The sequence below is a fragment of the Pleurodeles waltl genome, chromosome 10 (genome assembly GCF_031143425.1).
Source record: "Pleurodeles waltl isolate 20211129_DDA chromosome 10, aPleWal1.hap1.20221129, whole genome shotgun sequence".
Lineage (NCBI taxonomy): Eukaryota > Metazoa > Chordata > Amphibia > Caudata > Salamandridae > Pleurodeles > Pleurodeles waltl.
This window is the reverse complement of record NC_090449.1, coordinates 67,269,414-67,296,594: the sequence shown is the minus strand read 5'-3', so window position 1 is coordinate 67,296,594 and position 27,181 is coordinate 67,269,414. Positions and strand designations below refer to the sequence as shown.

General features: G+C 45.7%; 1 protein-coding gene across 4 annotated transcripts in view; it reads left to right on the top strand.

The window, feature by feature from the left end:
- TNRC6A (trinucleotide repeat containing adaptor 6A) overlaps nucleotides 1–27,181 on the top strand; it is a 376,657-nt gene that overhangs the window by 108,390 nt on the left and 241,086 nt on the right. For all 4 annotated transcript variants that reach the window (XM_069209691.1, XM_069209690.1, XM_069209693.1 and 1 more), the window contains 6 exons: nucleotides 1,064–3,925; nucleotides 5,020–5,190; nucleotides 9,520–9,698; nucleotides 9,953–10,033; nucleotides 13,417–13,468; nucleotides 20,162–20,304. In XM_069209691.1, coding sequence (XP_069065792.1) covers nucleotides 1,064–3,925; nucleotides 5,020–5,190; nucleotides 9,520–9,698; nucleotides 9,953–10,033; nucleotides 13,417–13,468; nucleotides 20,162–20,304 — 3,488 coding nt within the window. The remainder of the gene's footprint in view (nucleotides 1–1,063; nucleotides 3,926–5,019; nucleotides 5,191–9,519; nucleotides 9,699–9,952; nucleotides 10,034–13,416; nucleotides 13,469–20,161; nucleotides 20,305–27,181) is intronic.

The window sequence follows — 27,181 nt, the reverse complement described above, 5'->3', positions numbered from 1 at the left end:
GAGGATACCCATATGAAAAGGCAATGTTAGAGTTAAGTGTGAAGTTTCTTAACTATTAGTGCTTTAAAATGATTTGGGGCAAAGAAAAGCTACAACCCACTTCCCCTACATTTCGCAAAACTGCTTGTTTCAAATTTGCATAAACAAAAAATAGTACAACAAAAACTTAAATTGCGCATTTCCCGCATTTGACTAAATTGGAGATGTTTTGAATTCAGTTTGAATTTCAGCAACATGGCATTGACATGACCAATGTTTGTCATGAATATAAAGTATTTGCTCTATAGTCTTTTCCTAGAAGTTTAGAGGCACTACAGTGTGTACAGATAAACTGCGGGGATTGAAAGTAGGAGTTTAATTCATGTTATACGTTTTCTTAAATGGTGAGGGAGCTTTATGAACTAACAGTGTGTCTCCTCAGTTCAACTTCCAGGACCACTATCTAGAATTACAGTGCAAAACCATTACCTCAGAGATGAAACATCAGATGTACATTTTTCACCTGTTATCACTTTAAAATTCAGCACTATTCCTAACAAAGTTTCAGCACCATAAATTCTTACCAAAATCTATTATGTTCCTTTTTATATGGCCATTTTGTTCATATACCATTCTACTTATGTAATACAAAGACAAAACGCGCAAATTTGTAGGTGTTGTGAGTTAGACTCAATCTCTGGAGTCTGACCGGTTGTGGCAGTATTTTTCAAGGTAAGTGTGTGGGTGGTATACACTCACAGGTAGTTCTATCTGAGGTGGAGTAGCCTTCACCCTAGCACCCCTGGTTCCATACTTCTCAAGAGTGGACTTAGAAAACTTTACATCAAACTTTTTTTGTTCGTCTCTCAGAAGCGTATTTTCTTTTTTCCTTAGCATTTTTCAAAGTTATTCTCAAATATGTACACTTTTGAAATTGATTTAAACACACATATCCTGGATATCACATCAGATCCTCGTATATGTATCAGAGTGTGCAGTTAGTCTCTGTTGCGGTCTTTGTGTAGAAAGTGTCTCTGTGTCACTTGGAATTCTTTTCTGACCGATGATTTTATTTCCTATCCAGATCTGAACCACAACGGTCTAGGATCCCACTATGACAATTCACACTGGGGACCGGTCTCTTCCAACAGTGACTCCAGCACAAATTGGGACAATGTTATTGTAGACGGTTCGGACAAAGAGGCCTGGCCATCAATCACGGGCAGTGACTCGGAGCTGGCTTCAGAATGTATGGACACTGACTCTGCCTCAACCTCTGGGTCTGAGAAGAACCTCCACATTATGGCTTCAGGGAGTACAATGAGTGAAATAGATGGCAGCAGGAACGGCATTGGGTATGGTCCTCCAAGCAAATTCATGGTTGGTAGCAACAGCAATAATGTGGGCAACGGAAGTATTAATAGCCCGTGGGGTGCCTCCCACGGGGCCATCCTAAGCACATCTCAAGGTTCTGTCGACGGTCCCGAGAGCATATCTGAACGCAGGCACAACAGGATCAATGCTTGGGGCACCGTCGGCTCTTCAGCAAAAGGAGGCTTAAATCCAAGCACTTTGAATTCTAATGGTAACCACGGTGCCTGGCCCAATCCGGAGAGCAATGGACATACCCCAAATGGGCCTGTTGGGGGAACTAATTCTGGCACAAAGATGCAGCCCAGTACCATAGGTCAGGTGCCTAACAATCAGAGTATTAACTCTAAGGTGGGTAGCTCCACCCATGGCTCCTGGGGAAGCCTACAGGAGTCTTGCCACTCAGAAGTAAATGGTACAAGGAAGGTTTCTTTCAGTGGGCAACCTCAAAACCTTCACACTGAAACAACTGGACCAAATAACACTACTAACTTTACGACCTCTAGTTTACCAAACTCTGCTGGTTCCATGCAGATGAACGAGCAGCCTAAGACTCCTGGACACGGATCGTGGCGTGCGAACGGCACAAATCATTCTTCGTTTCCCACCCCTTCAAGTTCCAATGGCACTTCCAATTCTCACTTGAGTAATGGTGAGACAAAAAATGGCGCATCATATGGTACTACATGGAGCGTCTCCAGCGCTAATTACTCCGGAGACAAATGTTCAGTCCCTAACGGGCAAGCTAATTGTGACACTGTGAATGCAACTTTAATGCAGCCTGGCATTAACGGGCCCTGCGTATCGAACCAGAAAACTAATGGTGAGAAAAGTGGGTCATGGGAGCAAAGCACTTCCCATCCCCATATTATGCAGTGGGGAACCGGAAATGGGGATAGCTCTGGTGGAGATCGAAGAGGGTGGGGAGCTCCAGCACAAAACTCTGGCACTAATGTATCCAATGGGGAGTGGAGCAAATTGCCTAACAATCAGCATTCCAATGATGGTGCAAATGGAACGAAGACTAAGAAGCTAACCAATGGCTGGAAGTCCACTGATGAGGATGAGGATGCCAGCAGCCAGAATCAGCAAAACAATATGTGGGCCAAAGGTACGGAACGTGGGGGCAGCCGGGGCAGTACTGAAAGCAGCACAGAAAGCCAGCACGAGAAAGAGTCTGAAGATGGTTCTAGCCAAGAGAGAAGGAAAGTTGATCAGCAAGCATTGCTCCACAGTATTGTAAACAGAGCAGACCTTGATCCCCGCGTCCTTTGCAACTCTGGCTGGGGTCAGACACCAATAAAACAGAATACTGCCTGGGACACTGAAGCTGCTTCCACTAGGCCTGAGAACAAGACTGACATCGGAACAGAAGCCTGGGGTGGCTCTGCAACAGCACCTAACTCAGGGGGATGGGTGGGACGGCCGAGCTCTATTAGCAATGATACCTCATCAACCTCTGGGTGGGGGGATCCAAAGTCTGCTACAGGGTGGAGGGACACCAAAGGCTCAGCCAGCCAGGGTGGGTGGGAAGAGAATACTTCCACTTCTGCTGCTACAGGAATGTCAAAGGGCAATCAATCATGGGGAAATGGCAAAGAGGACAAACCTACATGGAATGATGCACAAAAGGTCAAACAGGGATGGACAGATGGACATAAGCCGCACTCAAGCTGGGGTTCACCAGCTGTTGACAGCTGGGAGGGGAACCCCCAAAGTAACCATTGGGGGGACTCTCAGAAAGCTAGCTCATCTGGTAGTGGCAGTGACAAATCGGCATCTGGTTGGAGTGACCCCAGTCGGTCAACTTCTAACTGGGGGAACAGTAATAATCCAAATCAGAGTAGTACTTCGGGTTGGGGTGACTCAGCAAAAGGCAATCAGTCCCAGTCCTGGGGTGGAGAAGCTACAAAGAGTGCTCAGTCCCAGAGGTGGGGTGGCGACCAAGCCAAGGTCAGCCAGTCACAAGGATGGAGCAGGGACTCTGCAAAAGCTGGCCAGTCCCAAGAGTGGGGAGGTGAACCGACCAAGGTTGGCCCAACTCAGGGGTGGGGGAATGACCCAGCCAAAGTTGATCAATCACAGGGTTGGGGGTCTGAGGTTGTGAAAGCTAGTATGTCTCACGGTTGGGGTGATGAAGCTGCAAAAGTTGGTCAATCTCAGGGTTGGGGGTCAGAGTCTACAAAACCTAGCCAGCCTACAGCATGGGAGGAATCTTCCAAGCCAAGCAACCCCTCTGAGTGGAGCAAGACCCAGGAAAAAACAGGATCATGGGGAGCACCACCTGCCACTAATAAACCCTCAGGCTGGTTGGGTGGGCCGATACCGAGTTCATCTAAGGAAGAGGAACCCACAGGATGGGAGGAGCCTTCACCAGAAACAATACGTCGTAAAATGGAGATAGATGATGGGACCGCTGCTTGGGGGGACCCAAATAAATACAACAGCAAGAATGTCAACCTGTGGAATAAGAATACACCAAACAGTAGCAACACTTCAGAGCAGATGGTCCAGGGTGTTCCTCAACCACTGCCTACAAGTGCCATGCCAACAAAAGAAAGCAGTAGAACATCAGGTGAGTCTTTTGTCAATAGTGGCAGAAACTATTTATCATTGCCATGCTTACAGGTAACTACCGCTGTCAAGCAGATGCCTTTATTAGAAAGTTTGTGTAAAAGGTGTGTGTTCCATTTAGGCCAAATATTTTTTCTAAAGATGCAGAATAAGAAGAGCTACATGGAAAAAGTGTCAGTGTAGCCTTGATACTTTAATTCTATATGCTGTTAAAATCCTTATGTCCACTGTGAAACTTTATGTAATGTCCTTTAGTCAGTCCCCTCTCTTGATCAGAACCTTCAGTAGACTTGTGCAAGGTGGACAGCGATCCAGTCAGTTGTTCTACCTTTTGGTGTGGCAGTAGACCTTTATTATTAGTAGTCTGACTTTCATTCCTGCCATCATCACGTGATGTCTTGTTGCATGATGTCACATTTTTGATTGGCATTACTAGTATGCGATGGATAGATTTTATTTTGTTCCTGATAGACAAATTTCATAAAATAACATACATAACCCTTGTACTCTATAGTTTAGTGATTGATGTCCAGATTTGTTTCTTATATTTTCCTGCTTATGCCAGATTTTATTTTTAATATTGTATTCATTTATCACCACGTCCCATTTAATAGAAGTTGCACAATGTATCTATTTTATATATGCCAATTCTTAATGTGCCACTTTGAATATATCGGGGCAGTTGTTGCTGATCTGTTAGATTTTCACTTGTGATGTTGATAGCCTGTACAAATTGTCATCCTCCATCCCCTGCACCCTCCCCCAGCACCACCAATCACAACCATGCCTTATAATGACCTTGGAACTTTGACCATCTTTCCCTGTATGACTTAGTTTGGTCTTCAGATACAAGGTATGCCTGCTTAATCCAATTTTTATTTTCCAAATTGCCCAAGTTGGAGATTTAATCTTGTTTTGGAAAATGTGGTTGTTGTCAGTATATTGTTTTCACTTGGTGCGTCTTGAAAAGCACTTTATTCAGAGCTTATTCATTATGTACATTGACCATGTTCTTTTCTTAAACACTTGTAATACACAGTGTTCTGAAATTTTGGCTGTCACAGATGCACTCTGTTTTCTCTCATTTTATTAAAGGTTGGGGGGAACCCTGGTCAGAAACTCCTACTCAGGCTACTCCTGTGGATAATGGAACGTCTGCTTGGGGAAAGCCTATGGAAACAAGTGGTGGCTGGGGACAGCACAACACTGATGCTCCTACTGGTTGGGGAAATGCTCCCATCGGGCATTTGGCTCCAAGCAAACCTGGTATGTCATACAATATTATTTATGCAGAGTTTGTTTAACCTTCATTTTAGCACTAATCCTTATGATGCAGCTGTTGATTGTATTACAGCTGAATTCATAGAACGCAACATAACCTTGACAGTGCTAAAATTCCTTGCTGATGGTTAGCGTTGCTACTCCATGACAGTGCTCAGTATGGAGTAGCTGGTCATATGGCCTGTACCAGTGGTGTTTAGATGTTTTGTTTTAGGGCTAGTGGAATTTGTTACTGTACCCCTGTTGCCAAGCCTTGGTGTGAATTTAAAGTGAGACTGGATGCTTAAGCACACTAGATGTAATAAATGGATAGATGTTAGAATGTGATTTGGCCTATGTTGGATATTTTATTTTATGTCCTAGCGTGCATGTGAGAAAAGATAGGCATGAAAATACAACTTCTACTTGTGTCTTCCAGTACAGACTGCACTAAATATGGTTGTACGGAGATTGCCCAGAGGTAAAAAAGAGCTACCCTTGAGTAGTGTCAACTTGCACCAAAAAACGATATGCGCTGAAGTCTGTTGTAGAGAAGCAGTTCGTAGGAATCGGCATAATGCCACCAGTCATAGCATATGCTCGGAGGAGTCATATGCAGTAGGAAACTTCCCATTGCAATGAATATTTGACCCACCAAAGTATTATTTGACCTACCGATTCCTTACAAAGGAGCAATCATTACAAGCAGCTATCCTATAATCTTTTGGGGGTCTATCCTGTTGTAACGTGGATCAACTGCTTGGAATTGCATCATATTACCATAAGATAGGCTCTGAAGGGTCCCCTAGTTGTGACTGTGACCGAAAGTAAGGGACAGCCAGCAATAGTACATTCTCTGGTGGGTCCTAAGAGCAACCGTTATGCAACCAACCAAGGAATGTCTCTTTGAAATCCACCCAGGTATGCTAGAGTATCTATTGGAATGGGTATTGTGCAACCATCATGGGGCATGCTCTGAAATTTCTCCCTCAAAGTAAACGACCAGCAATTAGGACTGGGCCTGGTACAGAATATCCCATTGTATGTATTGAGGGGCCCAACCAGGAGTAACAGTACAAAAAAAAACTATGAGAATAGGTGTTGTACAACCAGGCTAGGTATATACAATGGGGCATCCGCCCAAGAGTGGCCTAGACTAAACCATATAAATGGATATTGCACAAACGCGCTTTATTGTGCTTTGAAGAGCCCACCTAGGAGTGGCAGGAAGGGAAACCTGTAGAGTTGTGCATTCACCAACAAGTCATTTGTCTATTAGGATCCCTCCATGAGGTCTATAGTAGCAATGAATTAGAATTGTCACTATACAACCTTATCTTATGGTTTCAGTGTGGCGAGGGGGTCAACAGCTATATTGTCAGTTTTGTGATGTCAAATCAAGTGATTCAGAGGACAAAACAATAGATATGGGCATCATACAAACATCCAATCTTTATGGGATGAGGACCCTTAACTGTATTGGCAGTGGAGTAATCAGGAGAACCACCCATAAATTGTTTTGTGACCATTGAGCAGAAGTGAAAAAACAACCTAATGGTGGCATTAAAGAAACAAGAAGTCTTCAGTCTGTGGTTCTGTGGCGGATTGAATGCAGGCTTCAGAACAAGTGTGGTTAAAGGCAAAGACTTTATTCACAGAAATGTGTGTGTGTAATAGTGCAGGTGTTCTGGCACAAAAGCCTTAATTGACCTAAATAGGGAAGACTTCTTATCTTAGGAAGATGCTCTTAACCTCTGGACTTGCACGCAGTGCCTGGTCGGGACACCATGAGAAGAGACATTGGATGGCTGCAGTGAGGCAGAGTGTATGGAAACGCATGGATAGGTGAGAGGGAAGAGCTGGGCAGTGTCCTAGGTGATGATATCTAGAGTGGAATGGTGCTATATTCTGAAGGAAGGCCAAGGCTGTGGTATGAAAACCTAGCAAAATACAAATCTACCCGAGTACTTTTTGCGTATGATTTTGTGAAGCATTCAGTGTGGGTTAACCCATCAATATGATTTTTAAAAGAAAAACCTTTTCTGAAAGTTACTACTGTCTGCATATATTTCACTTCATGAATACTCTCCCGTTGACAGAAATGATACTCGTAAATGTTGTCCTGAAACACCACTCCATTGGCGCCACACAACTTCTATTGCGGCTGTGGGCCCAGATCTTTGTATATGTTCCACTAACTGGCATATTAGCGTTCAATTCCCTTACTCCACGCCTCATCACAGTGAATATGGAGCTCTTCAGAGGTCTTTAAAACCAAAATCTGAGTGAATTCAACAGTGACTAGGTCATATATCGCCTCATAAGGGCTCGTTGTTTCTACTGTAGCAGCAGTGTCGAGGGATGAGCCCAGGGCTGTCTGCAGCTGTGCAGTGAATTGGGCCCAGATGGTGTCATTGGCCCATGTATTCATGCTCTTAAGTTTTGCAGCACTCTGCTAGTAGCATATATCAGGGCAATTAAGTTTTTAACGAACTGGCCAAAATGGCCCCACCTAGAGGAGAGGAAAAAAATGCAAGTACTCTGCAAAAGGCCCAACATACATCAAGAGTAGTGCCCCAGCAGCCAGTTATAATCTCTGCTTCTAGAACGGACCAGTACCTCTATGGTCACAGGTTCAACACCAGAAAGAAAAGAGATGGTGAAAAGGAAAATTAAAAGGTCAACTGTGTATAGCAAAATCAGACGCCCCTCTAAATAGATATAGCCACCAACAGTTGGGGTAGGTGGAGCACTTAATGGAACATCTTCCAGAAAATACAAAAAAGCTAAAACCCATCATACAAGAAAGCAATCAGGCTGAACACATGGCTGAAATCAGGGTTTAGTACAACAGACGCAGCTAGCAGACTACTGTGCATGGGCACTCTTAAGAGGCGCGTGTGGGCCAGCGTCTCCTACTCCCAAAAATACGAGCCTCTATTAGAAACATGCAATGCACAGAGGAGAACCTCTTCAGAACAGCTGTAGATAAGTCACCGCAACAAATGAAAAGACAGTGACAGGGTGGAAGTAATGGGGGCCTGATATTTGAGTGCACATTTAAGACATGACACCCATCAATGAACCAGAGGATGGCTTCAACAAACTTCGACTCCACACACCAGCACCACCCAGGGAATACTTACTGCATTACATTTACAACTATGCCAGAGACCTTCCTCTCATGGCAGACCCAGAGTAAGAGGGCAAACCACCAGGGAGCAGCTGCAAACGATAAGTGACTTAAGGTAAGAGTGCTTCTGACACCAAACAACCTGTAGGGGCCAGGTTGGAAGGTTTCCTTCGGGAGTGGACAGTGATAACCTCCTCTAAATGGGTACTAATCTTGATACAACCTGGAACCTGCATAGAATTACAAGGCATAGCACCTGATGTAAAGCCAAAGAAAAGGGCCTGCAAATGACAAGGATTATTACTTTTGCAACATAAGAGAAAATAATTATTGCAAAAGCCAGCTATAGCGAAATTTCTAGTGAAGGAACAAAGTAAAAGAATATACACCTGATGCCAGGGCTCATCAATTTGCCCTGAGCACATGATAAATGCCTGAGTTAAACTTCCCGTTATTGTGGGAACGACCCTGCTATACCACAATGCAGGAAGTTTAGTCTGTGATCCCATTGACTCGTTCAGATCCAAGATGAAATAACTTGTTCTTATTCCAACAAAGCAATCTCCTAGCTAGGTTACCAGGGAACTTGTAATGGGGGCCTGAGCAGTGTTAAATATGTGGTCTTGTAAGTTTGCATTCTGCTGATCACCCTGTACCTACATTGACCATGCTCTGTTTGCAAATGTTGTGAACTCAATTCTAAGGGCTGACTAGATCATCACTGTTTGTCGCAGCACACCTGCAAGGTAGGCTTTTTGTGTGGAAACCATTGCCACTTTCTGTGGCTCTATTTTCCACCACCATAGGGGACATGAAATTGTAACTTGGTTCTCTTTGAATGCGCTCTGGCATCCCACTGTAGAGGCAGAAAGTCCATGCCATGTCAATATATTTTTTAATTGGAAAAAAAGAATAATAAAAATTCCATACATTACATTTTTCTAATGTCATGGAAGTCAGGTATCTTGAGGATGGAATTATTTCAGGTGGTGATTTTATTTTTAAAAAGACTGCATTCTTCTGGGCTACTTCAATAAAAAAAAATGCTAGGTATCAGTTTATGATCTTCATCACAGATCATACTGATTCCACTAAACAATAAAACGCTTGGTGTACAGGATTGCAGATATTGCATTGTTTTAGAGCCATTGCAGACTGAAGGGACTTCCAATCACTTCTGGACACTTTTCTGTGACTTGCAGTGCCCAAATCTATGCAAGATGGCTGGTGTGGAGAGGAAATGCCACCAACTGGAAGCCGTCATACAAGGTGGGAAGAAGACGAAGATGTTGAGATTGGAATGTGGAATAGTCACTCTACACAGGACTCGAACTCATCCCACCACGCTTGGCCCCCATATATGAAGAAAATGCCATCAAAGGTAATGGCTACTTAATAAATTAAGCGGCGATTCAGAATTGATATAAATGTAGCTTCCTCTGGGTATCCTGTTAACATGATTTTGTATTTGCTGTTTATGGTGTGTGTGTGTAATAGACTTCATAGTCTTTTTGCCTCCCACCTTGTCAGCCTTCTAAATTACACAGTTGTGTATGCTTTACTCCACTGGTAGTCAATGTCAAGTGTAGTTGACCTGTCATTTTGATTTTCATGTACATCAAAATGTTGTTACAGGGAACGATGAAAAATGTAAATAAGCAAGACGAATCTTGGATGAATCCATTCGTGAAGCAATTCAACAACATGGGATTTTCTGTAAGTATTGATCCTTTTCACAATTTCTCGCTAAAGTGAAACCATTTCACCCAGCTTGTATGGTTGTTATCCTTCTTCATACCTGTTAATTTGCTTTTCACTTATCACTGTGGTTCTAACCTTAAGCTATTTGCAGCTTTGCAAGCCCTCATCCCCACTTCACCTGCCCATCCCTGGGAAATCCAGCATTTAAACCCAGGCACCGGTGTAGGTCAGCAGGCACTGGTTTTAAAAACAGTTTGTAGGAAGTTGGCTCTGTATGTGCTATTTCAAAGTAAGGAATAGCATGCACAGAGTCCAAGGGTTCCCCTTAGAGGTAAAATAGTGGTAAAAATAGATAATACTAATGCTCTATTTTGTGGTAGTGTGGTCGAGCAGTAGGCTTATCCAAGGAGTAGTGTTAAGCATTTGTTGTACATACACATAGACAATAAATGAGGTACACACACTCAGAGACAAATCCAGCCAATAGGTTTTTATATAGAAAAATATCTTTTCTTAGTTTATTTTAAGAACCACAGGTTCAAATTCTACATGTAATATCTCATTCGAAAGGTATTGCAGGTAAGTACTTTAGGAACCTCAAATCATCAAAATTGCATGTATACTTTTCAAGTTATTCACAAATAGCTGTTTTAAAAGTGGACACTTAGTGCAATTTTCACAGTTCCTAGGGGAGGTAAGTATTTGTTAGGTTAACCAGGTAAGTAAGACACTTACAGGGCTTAGTTCTTGGTCCAAGGTAGCCCACCGTTGGGGGTTCAGAGCAACCCCAAAGTCACCACACCAGCAGCTCAGGGCCGGTCAGGTGCAGAGTTCAAAGTGGTGCCCAAAACACATAGGCTAGAATGGAGAGAAGGGGGTGCCCCGGTTCCGGTCTGCTTGCAGGTAAGTACCCGCGTCTTCGGAGGGCAGACCAGGGGGGTTTTGTAGGGCACCAGGGGGGACACAAGCCCACACAGAAATTTCACCCTCAGCAGCGCGGGGGCGGCCGGGTGCAGTGTAGAAACAAGCGTCGGGTTTGTAATGGAAGTCAATGGGAGATCTAGGGATCTCTTCAGCGCTGCAGGCAGGCAAGGGGGGGGTTCCTCGGGGAAACCTCCACTTGGTCAAGGGAGAGGGACTCCTGGGGGTCACTCCTCCAGTGAAAGTCCGGTCCTTCAGGTCCTGGGGGCTGCGGGTGCAGGGTCTCTCCCAGGTGTCGGGACTTAGGATTCAAAGAGTCGCGGTCAGGGGAAGCCTCGGGATTCCCTCTGCAGGCGGCGCTGTGGGGGCTCGGGGGGGACAGGTTTTTGTACTCACAGTCTTAGAGTAGTCCTGGGGTCCCTCCTGAGGTGTTGGATCGCCACCAGTCGAGTCGGGGTCGCCGGGTGCAGTGTTGCAAGTCTCACGCTTCTTGCGGGGAGCTTGCAGGGTTCTTTAAAGCTGCTGGAAACAAAGTTGCAGCTTTTCTTGGAGCAGGTCCGCTGTCCTCGGGAGTTTCTTGTCTTTTCGAAGCAGGGGCAGTCCTCAGAGGATGTCGAGGTCGCTGGTCCCTTTGGAAGGCGTCGCTGGAGCAGGGTCTTTGGAAGGCAGGAGACAGGCCGGTGAGTTTCTGGAGCCAAGGCAGTTGTCGTCTTCTGGTCTTCCTCTGCAGGGGTTTTTCAGCTAGGCAGTCCTTCTTCTTGTAGTTGCAGGAATCTAATTTTCTAGGGTTCAGGGTAGCCCTTAAATACTAAATTTAAGGGCGTGTTTAGGTCTGGGGGGTTAGTAGCCAATGGCTACTAGCCCTGAGGGTGGGTACACCCTCTTTGTGCCTCCTCCCAAGGGGAGGGGGTCACAATCCTAACCCTATTGGGGGAATCCTCCATCTGCAAGATGGAGGATTTCTAAAAGTTAGAGTCACTTCAGCTCAGGACACCTTAGGGGCTGTCCTGACTGGCCAGTGACTCCTCCTTGTTGCTTTCTTTGTTCCCTCCAGCCTTGCCGCCAAAAGTGGGGGCCGTGGCCGGAGGGGGCGGGCAACTCCACTAAGCTGGAGTGCCCTGCTGGGCTGTGACAAAGGGGTGAGCCTTTGAGGCTCACCGCCAGGTGTCACAGCTCCTGCCTGGGGGAGGTGTTAGCATCTCCACCCAGTGCAGGCTTTGTTACTGGCCTCAGAGTGACAAAGGCACTCTCCCCATGGGGCCAGCAACATGTCTCTGGTGTGGCAGGCTGCTGGGACTAGTCAGCCTACACAGACAGTCGGTTAAGTTTCAGGGGGCACCTCTAAGGTGCCCTCTGTGGTGTATTTTACAATAAAATGTACACTGGCATCAGTGTGCATTTATTGTGCTGAGGAGTTTGATACCAAACTTCCCAGTTTTCAGTGTAGCCATTATGGTGCTGTGGAGTTCGTGTTTGACAGACTCCCAGACCATATACTCTTATGGCTACCCTGCACTTACAATGTCTAAGGTTTTGTTTAGACACTGTAGGGGTACCATGCTCATGCACTGGTACCCTCACCTATGGTATAGTGCACCCTGCCTTAGGGCTGTAAGGCCTGCTAGAGGGGTGTCTTACCTATACTGCATAGGCAGTGAGAGGCTGGCATGGCACCCTGAGGGGAGTGCCATGTCGACTTACTCGTTTTGTCCTCACTAGCACACACAAGCTGGCAAGCAGTGTGTCTGTGCTGAGTGAGAGGTCTCCAGGGTGGCATAAGACATGCTGCAGCCCTTAGAGACCTTCCTTGGCATCAGGGCCCTTGGTACTAGAAGTACCAGTTACAAGGGACTTATCTGGATGCCAGGGTCTGCCAATTGTGGATACAAAAGTACAGGTTAGGGAAAGAACACTGGTGCTGGGGCCTGGTTAGCAGGCCTCAGCACACTTTCAATTGTAAACATAGCATCAGCAAAGGCAAAAAGTCAGGGGGCAACCATGCCAAGGAGGCATTTCCTTACACAGTTCCTTCGACTTTTATTTTTTTTAAATCTACACATTCCGTCATTATTGAGAAAATGTATCACGGTCACAGCCACATCATTTGGCTTGATGTTTAAGATGGAGACTCTAAAATGCTGGCCTGTACGTCAAGGCTACTTTTGCAAATAACTTCTGAACCTGGCAAGTCAGTCTCTGAAAGTTTACAGATTTTTTTTATTTATGCAATAGCTATTTTTTGTGGCAGAGTCCTGAGAAGGGAGTTTCTTTTTTTAGAGACTATTCACTGAAACAGTACAAATACCTGATTTTGAGACTGATTATTCTATAACCCACACACAGTAATGATGCTGTTTAATTTGAGATTTGTATCACCCAAGGTGTTCCTCTAGTTTACTGCGTTGCATAAATTTGGACACAATGTCTGCCCTTTTGAGATTGAAACATTATTAAATGGATTCAATGCTTTATTTCAGAGAGACTCACCAGAGGAAGCCATGCAGAGCAATAAGATGGATCTTTCGGGAGGTAAGCAAGTGGCCTGTGCTCCTGTGACACAGAATTAAATCCACTATATGCACAATTTAAAGTGTAGCTTTGACATATTTTGGTACTCGAACTCTCCTGAGCAGCAGTCACTTCAACATGCTTTCATACAAATTTCCTCTACAAATATCCTCTTAGAATGCCCTCTGTTCTGTTAACTTCCTCTGCGCTTTATATATCAAAAACGTTACTTCCCTCTTCATGTGTTTGTGTGAAAAACAGCAAAATCATCTCCGCAGTCTGCAGTGACTCAAGTACAAACAATGTTGGCAATTGGTGTAGCCTTTTTAGTTTGGCAATGCACATCAGACACAGCTAACAGGAACATAATTAGGGTTAGCACAGCTACAAACTTCCCAGAGCTTGTAACGTAATTTCTGGAGTAATGCAACTGCATTGCAGTGTTTGAAACATTTTGAGTTCTTCATATCTTGTTGGAATATTGGAAGTGCAAGTCAAACACTGGTAGGTTTTCATGCTGCTTCTAATGAAGGAAACATTCTGTCATAGCGTATGTTGAATTTACTTTTTAAGTTGTGCAAGCTTTAAAATTCTGAGCCTTATGAAAAAGCCCTTCCGGTGTCTATAGCTGACCTAACAGTAAATATCTGAACCAAGTGGTCGTTTGTAAGACCTCTGTAATTAGAGTACACCCGTAGTATGATGCAACTTTACCCCACCTTTACATTTTCTGGCTGGTGTTATATTTTAAGGTAAATGTCTCACCATTGCCAAAGTCCATTGTCATTTTTAAATCCCCTTTGTGATAGCAGTACAGTAAAAGCTTTCTGAAGTTTGCAGCTTGGAAAAACGATGTAAAGCATGTGAACAAAAAAGGCTTTTCCCAAGCTGCATTGGGAATTGTCTGATCTCTCTCACACACAATATTTAGGTCCAACAAATATATGTGACAATGCCACCCCAAACACCCAGTCCCCCCCAGACCCCTCCAACCAACAGACGGAAGGATTTATTGATGTGAATCTTTTCATAAGTTTTGTACTGCAAAGAACATTACAGTTAAATAACTGTTCGTAGCCGTAGGCCAGAGGTTTTGCAAACTCTTGGCATCTAGTAATGAGTGCTAGTGGATTATGGACAACACTTTCCCACAGTTTTTCTCATATGTAACTGCAAGTTCCTGTCAGACCTTCCTTAGCGACTCTGTAACCTCTGTCTACCCAGAGAATGTCAAAAACAAACATATCCATTACAGGATGGAACCTAGGTGGTTGCACTACAAAATGCAGCACCAAAGCTCTCCTGAGCCATCAACAGACAAGTTTTGAGGATGTAGAGGTAACATAATATAGTGAAAGACTCGATTTCCCGGGAGGTAAAGATGATGGGAGTTCCGAATGTGTCCTCGGAGGACTTGGAATTCAGCCACCATCAGTCTCTAGGGCATCCTAGTTAACCATACATCAGGACACAGACTGCACTTAAGCCAACTATGCAATCGGAAGGTCTTTCCTGTGGTGTTGGACCTCAGCAGGGGTCTCGACTCCCAAGCAAGCCCTCTAGAGAGCCTGTGCGAGTCTACAGTCTGTGCCCAGAAATCTGTGAGTTGGCCTTGACCACTATCCTGAGAAAACTCTGCCTCAAAAGGTAGTTTTGGCTATGGATAAACCTGGGCAGCAGATAGCAGAGCATGGACTTCATATATAGACCCATCCCGGCCTGTACACCAAGGTTGATTGCGAAGTCTGCTTCAAAACGGTCTTCGACATCTAGTAGGCCACCACCATTACTGGCATGGGCACATTCTGGAAAAGGGTCTACGTCCATCTTGTGATAGGACACATACTTGTATGTTTGTCAAGGCAGATTTCCAAGAGGCCCATAAACCCAAAGAAAAGGAAATCTTGCTTTTGAGGAGTCTATATCTGAGGATCTTAGGGTATTCCCCATATTATTGAGGCATAGGCCTCTGGATCCCAGTCCATTATCTGTCAGTCACATGCTGCGCACACTGAGTTTGACACTAAACAGGTGGTGGACATACCTGACCATTGGCAATCCCTTCCCTTAGTGCAGTGAAGAGGACCAATGGCATTCTTCTAGCATGGACCACCAAAAGCAGCCATCTTCAAACTATCGCCACTAGATGACAAACAGCATGCTCAAAAGCATGACGGTCTGCGGCTGACAACTTCAACAACCCTATGAAAACTAGAGAATGTTCAAAGCAGCGCCAGATGATCACACGTTCATTTGAGGCTACATACCTATTTGCCCATGTAGCTGGGGAAAGTGCCTTTGCATTCAGCACTGTGGCTGCACCTCCAACAGTCAAGGAGAGTAGAGAGATTGATGCAGTGTGCAAGAAGGCATGGATTAATTGCAGCCCCAAAATGGTGCTTTGCTGATTCAGTAGGTTTGTTATCCAGTTATGACGGGTACCACTGGAAGAGATGGAGCAATCGTGGAACACTTGCCACAGGCATACTGAAAGGGAGGCAGGGAGTTGGTTCAAGAAAGAAATCCTCTCCAAGATGCCAATCCACTGCTCTGCTTAGGAGATCACAACAGCAGTTTAGAGTACTGCGGTTTGGGCCAGTGACTGCTTCAGGATTAGAAAATATCTAGGAATGGTTGCAGTACATCTCCGCTGCAGTGCCATTAATGTTTTTCTGTATCTTGACAACTGGCTGAAAAAGAGCAGAAGCCAACCACAATGCACATCCTCCCAAATAATGTTCCTTTTACTCAAAATGAGATTCAACCGAAATAGCAAGAAATCACATCTTTATTCCTAACAAATACCACCCTGCTTTGGAGCCGTGCTGAGTACAGTGACGGACAAAGCACACCCCATACAATGAGTGTGATGGTGTTTTAAAGACTGCCAACTTTGCCGGACTTCACATTCACTGACTCGGAGTATGAACATTAAATGGCTGCAATGATTACATCTTGTAATACAATATTCAAGATGGTCACCTTCATATGCTTCCACTACAGGGGTGTCTGTTCAGGCAATGGGCCCAAGCTAAAGGTAAATGGGAAAAAGGTTTAGTGTAGGTAGAGCCCAAAGTCTTGGGCTCTACTTAAAATGGGTGAACAAAAATGTGTTACTGGGAAGAGTCATTTATCGACCCTCGACTGAAGATGACCGGACTTCCCTTAAAGGCTGAAGAGCGCATTTAGACACCCTGAACACTCAGGCCACTGGGACTCAACAGCTGCAACCACACATTAGTCTTTTGGATTTGATAACTGTGCATCCAGCCGTGAGAGCATTTTCCTAGTAATTTGCAACAAAACAGTGCTCATAAGACAACATGACTACTATGTAATACATCCAGCCACAGAATGGCACACTTGCGCCAGCACAGACAATATGGTGTTGGGTCATTTGATAGAAAGACTTCCTCCTAGCAAAACATGTACGGGGAATGGACAACAGCAGTGACAGACCTGTTAAGCAGGATGCAGCAACAAACACATGAAAGGCAAAAAGATTCCTCCCAAGCAGTGCTTTCAGTATGTTTGTAAATGGGAAGCACCCAGAGTAAATCTGTTAGCCACTGCAGAAAACTTAAAATTCCCAACCTTTGTCTCATGGTACCCTGCACTCAATGGGCAATGCCCTATGCATGATTTTCTTAGGGGCATTTGGTTGTTCTTTTATTTTACCACTACTGATTCCATATATAGTGAGGACAATTAGTGTTATCCATGACACACATTCCAATTGCTTCCTGCTTGGCATGGTAAAGCGACACCCCACCCCACCCCAAAAGACCTGCAGCAATTCGTTGGTTGTGCCACTTTATTACAATAACCATAAATTGATGCTGATTAGAAACAAAACAAAAATATTTATGGGAAAACCCGTGGCAAATACATCTGGCTTATGGGGGCTGTAAAATTGAACAGACACCAACAATCCAATACTGGTGTGGCAACATTGTTAGGCCAACTCTAGTTGACATGTAAAAGCACTGCACCATAAAGCTACCTATTTTCAGAGTGATCCCAGGAAGCTAGACCTGAATCTCCAAAGACCAAGGATAAATTCTTTCCTAACAGTTTCACGTCCAAATTGATTTATGCAGTGAGTTACAGAGCATTTTCATTTTGAAAAGAAGTTGTAAGTGGGAATTGAAAAGAGAATTAGCAACACAAAGTTCATTTTTGGTGTCCCCCATTTCCAGCTATGTAGTTCAGTTGAAACTAGAATTTGAAGTCGTGAACGTGGGCGGCATACTATGCATGCCGTCTCCACGTACAGCTTTCGCTTGCAAACATCTCAAAGAATCACTAAAATCATTACTCTGGAAAGAAATGTATAAACCACCTCTAACACGGCTATAATATTAGCTTTTCAGTCTCAATAGATATTACATAATCTGGAGGTATTTCAGAACCAGGTTAAGTCTCTATATGAAACCTATAAAATGGGGCAAGAGACCAAGCTAGTTACGATGCAACGGAGAAAACACAGAACAGCTATTGAGCTTGAAAAGGGAATGGGCATTGGTATTACTTTTTTTTTTTTTTTTCCTTTAGCTTGACCCAGTCAGTCTCAGAACGACCCCAACCCCCACTTTGCAAACAGAATTTGAGATTCCGTTTCTATATTTTGACTAAGATTAGGGTTGGATGGTAAGAGTTAGAAACATGTACTTATATAGTAGAACTTTAACATGTTTTATGTTTTGATATATTTGGCATGCTTTTAAGGATATTTTTTAATACTTTTCCTGCATATTTACGAATTTAGTGGGGTCGTTTTAGCTATGAATGAAAATTGATTAGTGATTTCAATGGTCATGGCTATCTGGAGGAACTGGACTTAGCAGTCAAAACAGTCTTTTCTTAAGGCTAGAACAGACAAAACATGTTTGTACAGCATAGGGCTTCATAGGTTTGCGTTGTGGGGGCGTCTTTTATTGCTTCTTTGCAACTGAAATCTGAGGTTGTGAAAGAAAGGACAATCTCTGTGCTTGAGAGCGTGCAGTGGAAATACCGGTAGCATTTGCACAAGTCAATCTATGTATGGTTAGAAAGCTTTCTGCTCATTATTTACCTCTAATTTGAATTGAAGAAAATGAGTATAATACTCTGCAAAGTTTAATATTAAATGATTTTAGAATAGATCAAATGGATCTATGCTGTCAAGGTCAATATATTCTTATCCAGATGAAGCAGCCTTACATTTTGATTTCGGGGGCAAAAAACTTTAGTTTAACATGGGGTTGGTTTATTGTGTGTTACCTTGGTCTGCTGTTGAAGAGGAACAACCTCTTCAATATTCTCATTCTTCCAGTTCATAAAAGCAAACTTAAGCCACTGAGTAGTCTTTGGTCACGGGCTAGGCATGGACATCCCTCAGTGAAACCTAATTTCTAGTCCATTGACTACAGCAGAATTTTTTAATGTTAAGTCTTAACAGCAGGAATAAAACTATTGGCCTTCAAAGGGACTGAAATCTTTAAGCAAGATCTAGTGTGCTCTGGCTAGCCCGAAGCTAAGTGGTTGTGTGCTGGCCTGGGCATGTATGAGTGAAAACTAGGTCACAAGTGTCTCTGTGTGAGTGAATGGAGTCAAGGACCCTCCCAGGTTCAGCTTCTGCACAGTGACATTCTGGGCTACAGCGCGAGTAGGATAATCCAGCTGTATATCAGGTACATAAGAAAAGAAGACAGGTCAGGGAGCTGTGATGGAGGGACTGAGAATGGTAGACTAATGAAAACACAGTAAAATTAGAGTTCCTCCACTATAAGACTAAGGTCACATCTCTATACGATGATTATTAAAAAGGTGATTTTTTTTACTAAGTAACTCATTGGGTAACAAGAGCATCACTGCATTTTTCTCTGTCTACAGGCCTCTGAGGTTGCATAATACATTAATATACTAGGCTATCTCATGCTTTCACGTTATCCTGGACACATACAAACTAAGAAGATTGTGTGCAACATGTGGCAAACAGCTAATCACTGTAAAAACTGTAACAGTAAACTGTAAACTTCGCACTTTTATAGTGCACTACTCACCCGTTAGGGTCTCAAGGCGCTGTACGCATACCGCTGTGAAACCCCTCCTGGCTTTTCCCTGTGAGGTGCCCACTCCTGGACAGCCTCGGGGTGAAGCCAGGCATCCAAGCGCTGTGAGGGCCGTTGTGGAGATTAAGCAAGCTTTTGCCCAGAGTTACAGAGTGGGACCCATTAATTAGATTAGGTACCGAAGCGAGAATTAGCTGGTCCAAGGGAATTGAGCCCAAGACCCGCTGAGGGGGAATTGAACCCTGGTCCCGGGCCAGTTCTCTGCATCAGGGTCTGCCGGTCTAACCATTGTGCCACACTTCTCCACAATCACTGATGTCCTAGTTTCTTTTTAGACTGGACACTGATTTACTCCTATATTATAGTAGCCTGAAGAGGAAAAAACTTCCCTTCCCTGCCTAAACATTTAATAGGGAAAGTATGTAGAGCATGCGACTGTGTAAAAAGAGCAAACTGCAAAACTGTTGCAGCTATGCAGCATGTTTAATCCCGATATGTGCAGCTATTGATTAAATTGCTGCAATGTGTATATAACAATAGAATCAATAGGTATTTCCTGTTGTCTGGTTAAAAGATCATTTAGTTGGACATAATTCTGTCTGTTTACTCACAGTTTTCTTCTTCTTTTTTTTTTTGTTTAAAAAAAAAAAAACCTTTTTAGGAATGATGCAGGATAAACGAATGGACGTGGACAAGCCTCCTCTTGCCATCGGAGAATGTAGCCGGGTGGTTGGGAAAGGTCCGGGGATGAGACCTCACATTGCCAAAGATTTTCCCATGGATCGCAGTCCTTACTTTGATAAGGTTTGTCTGATTCCAGAAGGTTTTGTTTCTTTTGTGTTGCCTTGTGTCATGTCATCCTATTTCCTTTACGTTTTTTAGGTCACAGAATGAAATACTAAAACATTCTGAAACCAGGCATAAGATGTATGAATGTCTAGGTAATAGAATTCCTACTCAATGGGACTAAATGGCTTTTAGTGTCCGACTGATGCAGTTACTAAGACATGCAGTGGGAGTCAATTGGGCCATAAATTTGTCGAATCAGGATGGTGGAAAGGTGGAATGCATAGCATATATATATATATGTATGTATATATATATATATATATATGTGTATGTATGTATATATGTATGTGTAAGGAAATGCCTCCTTGGCATGGTTGCCCCCTGACTTTTTGCCTTTGCTGATGCTATGTTTACAATTGAAAGTGTGCTGAGGCCTGCTAACCAGGCCCCAGCACCAGTGTTCTTTCCCTAACCTGTACTTTTGTATCCACAATTGGCACACCCTGGCATCCAGGTAAGTCCCTTGTAACTGGTACCTCTGGTACCAAGGGCCCTGATGCCAGGGAAGGTCTCTAAGGGCTGCAGCATGTCTTATGCCACCCTGGAGACCCCTCACTCAGCACAGACACACTGCTTGCCAGCTTGTGTGTGCTGGTGAGAACAAAATTAGTAAGTCGACATGGCACTCCCCTCAGGGTGCCATGCCAGCCTCTCACTGCCTATGCAAGTATAGATAAGTCACCCCTCTAGCAGGCCTTACAGCCCTAAGGCAGGGTGCACTATACCATAGGTGAGGGCACCAGTGCATGAGCACTGTGCCCCTACAGTGTCTAAGCAAAACCGTAGACATTGTAAGTGCAGGGTAGCCATAAGAGTATATGGTCTGGGAGTCTGTTTTACACGAACTCCACAGCACCACAATGGCTACACTGAAAACTGGGAAGTTTGGTATCAAACTTCTCAGCACAATAAATGCACACTGATGCCAGTGTACATTTTATTGTAAAATACACCCCAGAGGGCACCTTAGAGGTGCCCCCTGAAACCTTAACCGACTATCTGTGTAGGCTGACTGGTTCCAGCAGCCTGCCAAACCGAGACATGTTGCTGGCCCCATGGGGAGAGTGCCTTTGTCACTCTGAGGCCAGTAACAAAGCCTGCACTGGGTGGAGATGCTAACACCTCCCCCAGGCAGGAGCTGTAACACCTGGCGGTGAGCCTCAAAGGCTCACCCCCTTTGTTCCAGCACCACAGGGCACTCCAGCTAGTGGAGTTGCCCGCCCCCTCCGGCCACCGCCCCACTTTTGGCGGCAAGGCCGGGGGAAATAATGAGAATAACAAGGAGGAGTCACTGGCCAGTCAGGACAGCCCCTAAGGTGTCCTGAGCTGAAGTGACTCTAACTTTTAGAAATCCCCAATAGGGATAGGATTGTGACCCCCTCCCCTTGGGAGGAGGCACAAAGAGGGTGTACCCACCCTCAGGGCTAGTAGCCATTGGCTACTAACCCCCCCGACCTAAACACACCCTTAAATTTAGTATTTAAGGGCTGCCCTGAACCTAAAGATTTAGATTCCTGAAACTACAAGAAGAAGAGGACTGCTGAGCTGAAAGACCCCTGCAGAAGAAGAAAAGAAGACACCAACTGCTTTGGCCCCAGACCTTCCGGCATGTCTCCTGCCTTCTAAAGAAACCTGCTCCAACGACGCTTTCCCCAGGACCAGCGACCTCTGAATCCTCAGAGGACTGCCCTGCTTCAAGAAAGACAAGTAACTCCCGAGGACAGTGGCACTGCTCCAAAAAGTCTGCAACTTTGTTACAGAGGAGCAGATTTAAAAACCCCTGCAAATCCCCGCAAGAAGCGTGAGACTTGCAACACTGCACCCGGCGACCCCGACTCGACTGGTGGAGAACCAACACCTCAGGGAGGACCCTCCGGCGACTCCGAGACCGTGAGTAACCAAAGTTGTCCCCCCTGAGCCCCCACAGCGACGCCTGCAGAGGGAATCCCGAGGCTCCCCCTTACCGCGACTGCCTGACTCTAAAATCCCGACGGCTGGAAAAGACCCTGCACCCGCAGCCCCCAGCACCTGAAGGAACGGAACTTCTGTGCAGGAGTAACCCCCAGGAGGCCCTCTCCCTTGCCTAGGTGGTGGCTACCCCGAGGAGCCCCCCCCTTGCCTGCCTGCACCGCTGAAGAGACCCCTTGGTCTCCCATTGACTCCTATTGGAAACCCGACGCCAGTTTACACACTGCACCCGGCCGCCCCCGCGCTGCCGAGGGTGTACTTTTTGTGTGGACTTGTGTCCCCCCCCGGTGCCCTACAAAACCCCCCTGGTCTGCCCTCCGAAGGTGCGGGTACTTACTTGCTGGCAGACTGGAACCGGGGCACCCCCTTCTCTCCATTGAAGCCTGTGTTTTGGGCACCTCTTTGACCTCTGCACCTGACCGGCCCTGAGCTGCTGGTGTGGTAACTTTGGGGTTGCTCTGAACCCCCAACGGTGGGCTACCTTGGACCCAAAACTGAACCCTGTAGGTGGGTTACTTACCTGCAAAAACTAACAATACTTTACCTCCCCCAGGAACTGTGAAAATTGCACTGTCCACTTTTAAAACAGCTATTTGTGTTGTATGTGAAAAGTATATATGCTACTGTAATTATTCAAAGTTCCTAAAGTACTTACTTGCAATACCTTTCAAATGAGATATTACATGTAGAATTTGAACCTGTGGTTCTTAAAATAAACTGAGAAAAGATATTTTTCTATAACAAAACCTATTGGCTGGAATTGTCTCTGAGTGTGTGTTCCTCGTTTATTGCCTGTGTATGTATGTATGTAGGAAGTTGGCTCTGTATGCACTATTTCAAAGTAAGGAATAGTATGCACAGAGTCCAAGGGTTCCCCTTAGAGGTAAGATAGTGGCAAAAAGAGATAATACTAATGCTCTATTTTGTGGTAGTGTGGTCGAGCAGTAGGCTTATCAAAGGAGTAGTGTTAAGCATTTGTTGTACATACACACAGGCAATAAATGAGGAACACACACTCAGAGGCAAATCCAGCCAATAGGTTTTGTTATAGAAAAATATATTTTCTTATTTTATTTTAAGAACCACAGGTTCAAATTCTACATGTAATATCTCATTTGAAAGGTATTGCAGGTAAGTACTTTAGGAACTTTGAATAATTACAGTAGCATATATACTTTTCACATAAAACACAAATAGCTGTTTTAAAAGTGGACACTTAGTGCAATTTTCACAGTTCCTGGGGGAGGTAAAGTATTGTTAGTTTTAGCAGGTAAGTAAGTCACTTACAGGTTTCAGTTTTGGGTCCAAGGTAGCCCACCGTTGGGGGTTCAGAGCAACCCCAAAGTTATCACACCAGCAGCTCAGGGCCGGTCAGGTGCAAAGGTCAAAGAGGTGCCCAAACCACATAGGCTATAATGGAGAGAAGGGGGGTGCCCCGGTTCCAGTCTGCCAGCAGGTAAGTACCCGCGTCTTCGGAGGGCAGACCAGGGGGGTTTTGTAGGGCACCGGGGGGGGGGGGGGGACACGAGTCAGCACAAAAAGTACACCCTCAGCAGCGCGGGGGCGGCCGGGTGCAGTGTGCAAACACGTGTCAGGTTTACAATGGTTTTCAATGAGAGATCAAGGGATCTCTTCAGCATTGCAGGCAGGCAAGGGGGGGGCTCCTCGGGGTAGCCACCACCTGGGCAAGGGAGAGGGCCTCCTGGGGGTCACTCCTGCACAGGAGTTCCGTTCCTTTAGGTGCTGGGAGCTGCGGGTGCAGGGTCTTTTCCAGCCGTCGGGAAATGGAGTTCAGGCAGTCGCAGTCAGGGGAGCCTCGGGATTCCTTCTGCAGGCGTCGCTGTGGGGGCTCAGGGGGGACAACTTTGGTTACTCACGGTCTCTGAGTCGCCGGAGGGTCCTCCCTGAAGTGTTGGTTCTCCACCAGTCGAGTCGGGGTCGCTGGGTGCAGTGTTGCAAGTCTCACGCTTCTTGCGGGGAGTTGCAGGGGTCTTTAAATCTGCTCCTTGAAACAAAGTTGCAGTTCTTTTGGAGCAGTGCCGCTGTCCTCGGGAGTTTCTTGTCTTTCTTGAAGCAGGGCAGTCCTCAGAGGATTCAGAGGTCGCTGATCCCTTGGAAAGCGTCGCTGGAGCAGGTTTCTTTGGAAGGCAGGAGACATGCCGGTAAGTCTGGGGCCAAAGCAGTTGGTGTCTTCTGTTCTTCCTCTGCAGGGGTTTGTCAGCTCAGCAGTCTTCTTCTTGTAGTTTCAGGAATCTAAAGTTTTAGGTTCAGGGAAGCCCTTAAATACTAAATTTAAGGGCGTGTTTAGGTCTGGGGGGTTAGTAGCCAATGGCTACTAGCCCTGAGGGTGGGTACACCCTCTTTGTGCCTCCTCCCAAGGGGAGGGGGTCACATCCCTAATCCTATTGGGGAATCCTCCATCTGCAAGATGGAGGATTTCTAAAAGTTAGTCACTTCAGCTCAGGACACCTTAGGGGCTGTCCTGACTGGCTAGTGACTCCTCCTTGTTATTCTCATTATTTCCCCCGGCCTAGCCGCCAAAAGTGGGACCGTGGCCGGAGGGGGCGGGCAACTCCACTAGCTGGAGTGCCCTGTGGTGCTGGAACAAAGGGGGTGAGCCTTTGAGGCTCACCGCCAGGTGTTACAGCTCCTGCCTGGGGGAAGTGTTAGCATCTCCACCCAGTGCAGGCTTTGATACTGGCCTCAGAGTAACAAAGGCACTCTCCCCATGGGGCCAGCAACATGTCTCGGTTGTGGCAGGCTGCTGGAACCAGTCAACCTACACAGATAGTCGGTAAAGGTTTCAGGGGGCACCTCTAAGGTGCCCTCTGGGGTGTATTTTACAATAAAATGTACACTGGCATCAGTGTGCATTTATTGTGCTGAGAAGTTTGATACCAAACTTCCCAGTTTTCAGTGTAGCCATTGTGGTGCTGTGGAGTTCGTGTAAAACAGACTCCCAGACCATATACTCTTATGGCTACCCTGCACTTACAATGTCTACGGTTTTGCTTAGACACTGTAGGGGCACAGTGCTCATGCACTGGTGCCCTCACCTATGGTATAGTGCACCCTGCCTTAGGGCTGTAAGGCCTGCTAGAGGGGTGACTTATCTATACTGGCATAGGCAGTGAGGGGCTGGCATGGCACCCTGAGGGGAGTGCCATGTCGACTTACTCGTTTTGTTCTCACCAGCACACACAAGCTGGCAAGCAGTGTCTGTGCTGAGTGAGGGGTCTCCAGGGTGGCATAAGACATGCTGCAGCCCTTAGAGACCTTCCTTGGCATCAGGGACCTTGGTACCAGGGGTACCATTTACAAGGGACTTATCTGGATGCCAGGGTGTGCCAATTGTGGATACAAAAGTACAGGTTAGGGAAAGAACACTGGTGCTGGGGCCTGGTTAGCAGGCCTCAGCACACTTTCAATTCAAAACATAGCATCAGCAAAGGCAAAAAGTCAGGGGGTAACCATGCCAAGGAGGCATTTCCTTACAATGTACGTACAACAAATGCTTAACACTACTCCTTTGATAAGCCTACTGCTCGACCACACTACCACAAAATAGAGCATTAGTATTATCTCTTTTTGCCACGATCTTACCTCTAAGGGGAACCCTTGGACTCTGTGCATGCTATTCCTTACTTTGAAATAGCACATACAGAGCCAACTTCCTACAGTATGTATATATGTATGTATGTGTGTAAGGAAATGCCTCCTTGGCATGGTTGCCCCCTGACTTTTTGCCTTTGCTGATGCTATGTTTACAATTGAAAGTGTGCTGAGGCCTGCTAACCAGGCCCCAGCACCAGTGTTCTTTCCCTAACCTGTACTTTTGTATCCACAATTGGCCGACCCTGGCATCCAGATAAGTCCCTTGTAACTGGTACTTCTAGTACCAAGGGCCCTGATGCCAAGGAAGGTCTCTAAGGGCTGCAGCATGTCTTATGCCACCCTGGAGACCTCTCACTCAGCACAGACACACTGCTTGCCAGCTTGTGTGTGCTAGTGAGGACAAAACGAGTAAGTCGACATGGCACTCCCCTCAGGGTGCCATGCCAGCCTCTCACTGCCTATGCAGTATAGGTAAGACACCCCTCTAGCAGGCCTTACAGCCCTAAGGCAGGGTGCACTATACCATAGGTGAGGGTACCAGTGCATGAGCACTGTACCCCTACAGTGTCTAAGCAAAACCTTAGACATTGTAAGTGCAGGGTAGCCATAAGAGTATATGGTCTGGGAGTCTGTCAAAACACGAACTCCACAGCACCATAATGGCTACACTGAAAACTGGGAAGTTTGGTATCAAACTTCTCAGCACAATAAATGCACACTGATGCCAGTGTACATTTTATTGCAAAATACACCCCAGAGGGCACCTTAGAGGTGCCCCCTGAAACTTAACCGACTATCTGTGTAGGCTGACTAGTTCCAGCAGCCTGCCACACTAGAGACATGTTGCTGGCCCCATGGGGAGAGTGCCTTTGTCACTCTGAGGCCAGTAACAAAGCCTGCACTGGGTGGAGATGCTAACATCTCCCCCAGGCAGGAGCTGTAACACCTGGCGGTGAGCCTCAAAGGCTCACCCCTTTGTCACAGCACCGCAGGACACTCCAGCTAGTGGAGTTGCCCGCCCCTCCGGCCCCGGCCCCCACTTTTGGCGGCAAGGCCGGAGAAAATAATGAGAAAAACAAGGAGGAGTCACTGGCCAGTCAGGACAGCCCCTAAGGTGTCCTGAGCTGAGGTGACTCTAACTTTTAGAAATCCTCCATCTTGCAGATGGAGGATTCCCCCAATAGGGTTAGGATTGTGACCCCCTCCCCTTGGGAGGAGGCACAAAGAGGGTGTACCCACCCTAAGGGCT